The sequence below is a fragment of the Aythya ferina genome (genome assembly GCF_964211825.1).
Source record: "Aythya ferina genome assembly, chromosome: 25".
Classification (NCBI taxonomy): Eukaryota; Metazoa; Chordata; class Aves; order Anseriformes; family Anatidae; genus Aythya; species Aythya ferina.
Genome location: NC_140323.1, coordinates 6,057,155 through 6,065,733, shown reverse-complemented (window position 1 = coordinate 6,065,733; position 8,579 = coordinate 6,057,155). Strand labels below are relative to the sequence as shown.

General features: G+C 60.5%; 1 protein-coding gene across 1 annotated transcript; it reads left to right on the top strand.

The window, feature by feature from the left end:
- Positions 1–581: 581 nt before the first annotated feature.
- On the top strand, positions 582–7,686 carry GNAT2 (G protein subunit alpha transducin 2). Its single transcript, XM_084498072.1, has 9 exons — positions 582–1,141; positions 2,051–2,093; positions 2,326–2,467; positions 2,548–2,705; positions 3,089–3,217; positions 3,468–3,597; positions 5,305–5,458; positions 5,760–5,965; positions 6,777–7,686. Exons 1-8 carry the CDS (start codon positions 1,024–1,026, stop codon positions 5,948–5,950), a joined length of 1,065 nt encoding a protein of 354 aa, XP_084354198.1. The 5' UTR covers positions 582–1,023; the 3' UTR covers positions 5,951–5,965; positions 6,777–7,686.
- The last annotated feature ends 893 nt before the right edge of the window (positions 7,687–8,579 follow it).

Genomic DNA, 8,579 nt, shown 5'->3' with positions numbered 1-8,579 from the left:
CCATGCCACCGCCGCTGCTGGGCATGGCGGGAGAGGGTTTGTGGTGGGGGGAAAGGCGGGGATGCCACCCCCGGTGACACCGCAGGGCGCGGGGGGGTCACAAACAAACCCCTGGAGCCTGCAGCACCGCCACGGGGACCCAGCGGCTGTCCCCTGTCCCCAGCACTGCCGCCTCCCCAGAGCCAGCCCCAGCAGCGCGGGGCAGGGGCACCCACCCTGGGGGCCCTGTGGTCCTGCTGGGCTGGGGAGGAGGAGGAGGAGGCAGGGGGGAGGAAGGCTGAGCACCGTCCTGTTAAAGAGCTTAGGCAGCAGGAGAGGGGCCCAGCGAGCGGCACTCAGCAGTGCAGGATTACAGGTGCTCGTTACTGCCTGCAATAATTAGCTCCATTTCCCCAACAGGAGGAAACCCACAGCCCCGCCATCCCCCTGTCACCACCCCGGCAGCACCCGGGGTCCCTGGGTGTGACGGGAACTGAGCTGAGCCCATCCCCAGCACAAAGCCCAGCCCTGCAGCCCCACGGGGGGGCACCCAAAAGTGGGGTGCCCCAAACCCACAGAGCCCCCCAGACACCCCACAGGACCTGGGGTGTCCCCATCCCCTGTGGGCAGGGGATGACATGCCACCTGCCCCCTTACATAAGGCACCGTGCCCACCTCCCTGGCCGCCTCCCCGAGATGCTCTTTCTTTTCCAAGCCCTAATCTTTGCCATCTTGGGCTAATTGGATTTCCTGGGTCACATGGAGAGATAAAAAGTCCCCAAATCCATCAGCCCAGAAATTGGGTTATCCATGGGGAATTAAGGGAGAGCTCGGGGGGCAGCCAGCCCGCGAGCACCCAGGCGAGCGCTCCAGCACCCCCGGCGTGGCGCGGGGCAGCGGGCGCCTGGTTCGGCCTTTCGGGGCTTCCCTTTCTTCCCCCTTGCCCTCCGCCCGCCCCTGGGGTGCGTGCGCGCCCCCCGCGAAGAGCTGGAAGAGCCCGGGGACCTAGAGGAGCTCGAGGCGTTGGAAGAGGAAGACGACGCCATGGGGAGCGGGGCGAGCGCAGAGGATAAGGAGATGGCCAAGAGGTCCAAGGAGCTGGAGAAGAAGCTCCAGGAGGACGCAGATAAGGAGGCGAAGACGGTCAAGCTGCTGCTGCTCGGTAGGGTGGAGGGGACATCCGCACAGGGGCTGGCTGGGCACAGGGAGGACACAGGAACTATCCCATGTCCCTACCTGGCACAGGGACCCCATCGGTCCCCATCGGGAGCTGTATCCTCTGGGGATGGGCACAGAGCAAAAGCAACTGGGGCAAGGGGACAGAGAGGGGCTGGGGCTGGGGCTGTGGTGCCAGGGGTGCCGGGTGCCCCAGAGGTGTCGGTGCAGGGACATGCAGCCACTGGCCTCATCCTCTCCTCTTGCTGCCCCTTTTTGTCCCCAGGAGACCCCCTTCCCCTCAGCGCTGGGTCCGTTCTCGTTAGTCTGACGAGCTGTTCTTAGCGAGCAGAGGGTTGTCCCTCCACTGGATGTCCCCCAGGGTTGTGCCTGGGAAGAGCTGGGGGTGGCGTCTGCTCTTGGTGGCATGTAGACAGGTGGCAGGGACCAAGGGGACACCATGGGGTTGGGGAATGGAGTGGCTGAGGCCAGGACACCTTGGTGACACCTGTGGGGATGGGCGTGGGGGGGCAGTGGGACCCTCAGCATCCCCAAACCCTGCCCCACTGCTGGGCACAGGAGGGGACTGTCCCTTGGAGGACCCTGCTCCCCGCTCAGCCATCGGGGTAACCCTGCAGGGCATGGGGGGCAGGAGCAGCAGTGGGGGCTTAGCCAGGTGAGGGGGGGCCAGGGTCAAGGCGATTAGCACCCTAATTCTAAGCAGCTTCCTGTGCCGCCCTAAGCCGCTTAAAGCACCAAGGCAATCGCCGAGGCAGCGCAGGGATGGTGGCAGCCTCTGCAGGCCTGAAGCCACGGTGATGGGCAGGGCAGGGGGACAGAGCAGTGCCCATCACTGTGGTGTCAGGCACGCGGCATGCCCCAGCCACCTCTGAGGTTTCCTTTGACTCCTTTCCAGGGGCTGGAGAGTCGGGCAAGAGCACCATTGTGAAGCAGATGAAGTGAGTACGGCTGTGGCAAGGGCTGCGCCCCATGGCTGGGTACCCAGATTTGGGGGAGGGGGGACAAGGACTGAGCTCCAGAAACCCCTGGCAGAAGCATGGGGCCGTAGGACCTGGGGGTGTCCCCAGCACCATGCTGGTGGTGGGCTCCCAAAGAGGGGGTGATGCTGGGGAGAGAGGGGGCACCCCAGGGTGCCGGGCTCTGGGACTGAGGCTGATGTGTGGCCCCCAGGATCATCCACCAGGACGGCTACTCGCCCGAGGAGTGCATGGAGTTCAAGGCCATCATCTACGGCAACATCCTGCAGTCCATCCTGGCCATCATCCGCGCCATGTCCACGCTGGGCATCGACTATGCCGAGTCGGGACGGGCGGTCAGTGGGGGCGTCCCGCCCCGGGGGACGAGGGGAGGGGACAGCGCGTGGGGACAGTGGCAAAGGGCTCTCTCCTGCAGGACGACGGCCGGCAGCTCTTCAACCTGGCCGACTCCATCGAGGAGGGCACCATGCCTCCCGAGCTTGTCGACTGCATAAAGAAGCTGTGGAAGGACGGCGGGGTGCAGGCTTGCTTCGACAGAGCCGCCGAGTACCAGCTCAACGACTCAGCCGCGTAGTGAGTGTGGGGGTGTGCACGGGTCCCCTGCCTGCTGCAGTCGCTCCCAGCTCCAAAATCCCCTCCCTGCTTCTGGGAACAGCTGCAGCGCACCACATTGTTCTTTGTCCACCCAAGGGCCCCACGGGTGCCGTCTGGCCACAGCCCCCCGTGTCCCCATGTCCCCACTGCATGGGCAGGGTGAGGCCAGCTCAGGGCCATCTGTGCCCAGCTGCAGTCTCACTGTGCCCCTCAGGGTGCGGGTTGGAGTCACGTCCTTCACCAAGACCCAGCCCCAGACACCCCTTAAAAGCCCAGCTGTCACCCGGGGCTGGCATCGCACCCTCCACGGGGACCGGGACGTCCCCAGCCCCTCCACAGCGTGTCCCCTGCTGTCCCCGCAGCTACCTGAACCAGCTGGACAGGATCACAGCCCCCGGGTACCTCCCCAACGAGCAGGATGTGCTGCGGTCCCGCGTGAAGACCACGGGCATCATTGAGACAAAATTCTCTGTCAAGGACCTGAATTTCAGGTGGGCACATGCACACACACCACACACACCCCCGTGAGCACGGGCAGCCCCTCCAGCCCCGACAGTGGGAACAGGGTCAGGGATGAAGGTAACAAATTGTCCCCCTGATGCTCTGGGGCCACCTAGACTAGAGGGATGAGAGATGGGTCACCGAACCCGTGCCCCCCGAGTGCTATGGGGGCACTGGCACCATCCCAGCGGGGGTGGCAGGAGCAGACGTGTCACTGCCCCGTCCTTGTCCCCTCCCCAGGATGTTCGACGTGGGAGGGCAGAGATCTGAGCGCAAGAAGTGGATCCACTGCTTTGAGGGCGTGACCTGCATCATCTTCTGCGGGGCGCTGAGCGCCTACGACATGGTGCTGGTGGAGGACGACGAAGTGGTGGGTTTGGGGCTGGGGAATGGCTCAGCAGCGATGGGGGAGAGGAGCTGGGTGACAGCACCCGTGCGGGTTGGCCGCAGTGGGGCAGGTGAATGCTCTGGGTGCCTGGGGCACAGCCACGGGACGGGGGGCAGTGGGGGTGGCTCAGCCCGGCCCCAGCCCCTGCGTGCACCCGTGCTCCCCCCGGGGCAGGAACAGCCCAACCAAGCTGACGCTGGGGTGGTTGTGCCATGGGTTTGATCCTGCTGACCTTGAGGAAAAATCAGCTCCTTCCAAGGAGGCCTGGCCTCCTCTCAAGAGCTGCCATCCTACGGGAACAAACATCCGGGTGCAGCAAAGCCCCGCGAGCCAACCCAAACACACCGGAGACAACGCAGGAGGGGAGGAAGCCCCAGCAGAGGGGCCCAGAGAGCCCTGGTGGAGGAACAAAGCAAATCAGGGTGCTGGGGGGTGGAGGAGCAGCAACAGGGCACAGCTTTTATCCTCCTCTGCTCCCCACGAGCAGCAGCACGGGGAAGGAGAGCAGAAGCTCACCAAGCGAAGCCTCTGGGTGCTGGGCAGGGGCTGCTCCGGCGGGGCTGCTGCTCCCCCCCCCCCACGTGCTGGGGGGACTCGTGCATTGCTCAGGGAAAGTAGCTTTGAGGGCAGAGACCTGGAGAGCAGAAACACGATGGCCCCAAGAAGGTGCCTTATTTCTCATCATTATTTTTGAAGACAACCAGGAAAAGCAGGCTGCCATCTCCCCTGCTCCACGGCTTGGGGCAAAGTCTCCTTGCTGCTATCTCCCGTAGCAGACAGTCCCGCGGATGCTCCCCGGTGTGCTGAGCTGGGTGCTGCCAGAGCTAGGCTCTGCTGCCTGGGGCTGGGTGACACCGGGTGTGCCCAGGCTGCCACTAGCCCTTCCCCAGCCCCTCGCAATGACACCTTACTCACTGAAGTCCTTGGGAGAGGCTGTAATGCTTCCCCTGCAAAGGACAGGGCAGGATTAAGCCAAACAGGGCCCTGTAGGAGCCCCAGTCACCGAAGCAATACAGGAACGCTGCCACAGCAGGGACCTAGACAATGAAAACCCATCCCCACTAAAGCACCTGCCTGCAGCGGGCAGCTGCAAAGGTCCAGCTGGATGGAGCCTTGTCCTCCCTGCAGCGAACTGGAAAATGCGCCTCTGCTCCCAAACCAGAGCAGAGCAATGCTTCCCCTTTCCGTGCTCCTTCGAAGCCAAGCTGTGGGTAACGGCTGAGGACTGCAGTACCCCGGGGAAATCCTGCAGCATCGCAGCACCGCCTGGCCAGTGTGGATAGGGGCACGGGGCCCTTGCTTGGGGCTCCTCCTGCCAACGATTCTCCCATCAGGATCAGTGCAAGCTGGTGCTGCTGACCGTCAGGGCCAGAGCCCCAGAGCCCCACACTGCCTGCAGCTGCTTTGCAGCTCCAGTGCTGCTCCCCACCATGAGCAGCACCCCAACATACCTGGGTCACTCGCACCATAGTGCAGGGCCTTTGCAGCTCTTCAGAAGAGCAAGGGGGCTCTTTGGAGGGTAGAGCCATTTGCTGCCATAGCAAACAGCACAGCCCCAAGAGTTGCTCCACTGCTGCTGCCCTTTGTTTTGCAGCAGCAGCTTGGGGCAAAGCACCCGTCACAGCACCGGGGCACTAAAGATGGTTTGGTTGTAACCAAGTGCCCATGCTCTGTCCTGTTTGCTTTCAGAACCGCATGCATGAATCCCTGCACCTATTCAACAGTATATGCAACCACAAGTTCTTTGCCGCCACATCCATCATCCTCTTCCTCAACAAGAAGGACCTTTTCGAGGAAAAGATCAAGAAGGTCCATCTCAGCATCTGCTTCCCCGATTATGATGGTGAGTGGGTCTGGTCCCCCTGGGGGCTGGCCTTCACTGGCTCCATTATGCTGGGAGCAGTCCCTGGGGCCGGGAGCAAACCGGGGGCAAGGCCAGCATGACTGGTGCCATCTGGAGGATGGAAGCAGGGCAAAACAGCTTCTTTTAAAACTGAGTTGGTAGCTGCGGTTAGCATCCAGCTGGGAGGCAGGCTGCAGGTCTAACTCCCAAACACAAGCCCCAGGCGTCCCCAGGTTCCCCGGCCCCGAGCGTCACCACCCCGGCAGAGGCACCTGCAGCGAATCGCTCCCTCCCTCCACAGGTCCCAACACATTTGAAGACGCAGGAAATTACATCAAGACCCAGTTCCTTGATCTCAACATGCGAAAGGACGTGAAGGAAATCTACAGCCACATGACCTGTGCCACAGACACACAGAACGTCAAATTCGTCTTTGACGCAGTCACAGATGTCATCATCAAAGAGAACCTCAAGGACTGCGGGCTCTTCTGAACATCTGCGTGGCAGGTATTCCCCATGGCAGCCGGCAGCCACGAGCAGCAGCCTCTGAGCCACCAAAAGTGCTGGGGAAGGGGGGGCCACAGCCAGCAGGGTGAGGGCAGCCCCTGAGCCTGGGGCTGGGAACCTCCAGGGGCGAGGGACGTGCTGGCAGCAGCAGGAGGGCAGCACTGCCTGAGCACGGCTTCGCTCCACTCCCCGAGCAGCCCGGTTATTGCTGCAAAGCAGCCTGACAAAACACGTTCACACCCCTGCTTTGTGGAGAGAGATGGAAACAACAGATTACAGCCCAAACTATGCACTTAAGCAGGATCAGACGTCTTTATCTCAGGCCTCCTGTTGCCACAACACTCTGCTCACTGCTCCCTGAAAAACAGCAGCAGGAGCTCCCCTTGTGCCTGACTGCTAAGACAGCTGCAGGGGAAATGGGGCAGGCAGGCGGCAATAGGACAGGGTGAAGCCTTGGGCCAGGGCTCCCCACACCAACGCAGCCCCCTTCTGCTTGGAGCACGCAGCAGGCTTCGGCTGCGAGCCCGCTGCTGGCACCACGGAAAAGATGAGCGTATCGAGTGTTGGCAGCAGCCGGGGGGCCCTGCCTTCTCCCTGGGTTACAGGCAGCAGCGAAAGCTACAGCGAATGATCAGCTAGGGAATAATAGGTTTATACCACCCTCACCTTCCAGCTACGTGCTGCCGCCCGGGCCCTGCTTTTGAAGCTGGTGGTGCAATGCAGATCTGCCTCTACAGGAGCCCTTCCTGGGCGTTACGCTAGTAACACCTTTGCTGTGTTTAATACCCTCTTCTTTCCTCCTCCCTGCCAGAAGAGAAAATGACTTCAGCTTCACATCGCCGTTCTGCTGAGCAGAGCCAAAAGGATTAAAGAAAAAAAAAAGCTACCTGGCCCCCACTTTTTCTACGACCTACTCAACCAACCACCTGCGTTCAAGCCCATAATAGGAAGGGGCTGAAGCCGAACTTCCTGCTCCCTTTCACAGCCATTTCCTCTTTTTAAAGAAAGAAACCCCGGCTCCCTGCAGTGCTTGGAGGTCAGCATTTATCAATGAGATGCGGAGCGGTTTGACACCAAAGAGCACACAGACCCCAGTGCATCAGAGAAATTAACGCCGAGCCGCCACATGCCCCCCTGCGCAGCTGAAGGTGGCACCGCCACGGGACCGGTGCCAGGCACCCGCCCTGCCCTCGCCTGCTTTGTCAAACCTTAATTGGGTTGAACAGGGAATTTCTGGGCAAGGGCGGTGCCGCCTCCGAGTCATGCCTGGTAGCCAGCCCTGTGGCAGGAGGAATTAATTATTTTGTGCTGTATATAAGTCCTGAGACTTCGGTGAATTTCTCAGAAAAATCTTCCTACTGGACAAAGGTCAAGAGCTGCTGCTGCCCCCGGTTGTGCTCTGCCCCCCGACAGCCTTAAGCAGACGAGCGGCCGGTCCTGGCCACCTTGTCCCGTGCCCACCAGCCAGGGCAGGGGACGCAGGAGCACTGGGGGCCAAGGGATGCCATCACGCCTCCAGCGGAGGAAGGGGTTGGATAAAGAGGAAATGGTTACTTGAAAGATTTTCATTCTGCTACTTAGAGCTGTATTTGCTCTTACTGTTTGTAAATAAATCAGTGTCAGTACTGTAGACAAGTCCTGTATCCTCTCAATGTCTACTGCAGGGTCACCTATACGGCTTCACTTAACAGTAGGGGAAAAAAATAAAGAAATATGCATGACATGGATGTCTCATTTCTCCCACTTGGATGTCTCTGTGATGATTGCTCCCAAGCCCCTTTCCCATCGCAGAACGCCTGAAGCAAGGAACATTTTGCGTTCTTTGCCTGAGCTGCTCTCCCCGCATGCTGCACAGACAGGTCCCCCGCCACCATCAGCTGTGCCCAGGCAGCATGGAGCAGGGCCACCACCACCCTCCTTGTCCAGGGGTACACATGGGTGCCACCAAACCACTGCCAGCTGGAATTAAGCCTTCCCAAAACACCCCCCCTATGATAAGGGATGTACCTGGGGCTGCCCTCCCGCCCGGCTCCAGCAGCAGTTGGAATGTGATTGCAGGGGAGCTTTGCATTAATTTGTTTAAAAGACATGGCGAGCTGTGTCATGCATTAGAGTGAAGCTCAAGTAAAGCCTCGAGGCCTTGCTAAAAGGGAATTGTCAGGCAGGCAGTAGAGCTCAAGGTAATTTGGGAAAAAAAAATCTGAACTATAACGACAGTCTGTAGAGCTGCTGGGCACTGCTGCATGTTTGGCACCCAGCAGACACCGTGACATGGCCATTTCCCACACCCAGAAGCATCCCTCAGGTTATCTTGCTCTTGCAGTGCTGCACTTCTAGGCAAGAAGCTTCAGAACGGGTTACAGCCACGTCATCTAACAGCAGCCCAGAGCAGTGAACAACTGGATGGATGTCTGCTCTCTGCCATCTGTGCCAGCACAACCCCAGCCTTCGGGAGCAGCAGAGAACACCAAGAGCCATGTATTACACGGCCCGAGGAGCCCTCCCATCAGCTACGCCTGCTTCCCAGCCAAGTGCATGCCTTCCTGCAGCTGGATGGGCAAAGCACAGAAGGGGAGAGAACTTCTGGAGGAATTACAAAAACTAGGGAAAAGGC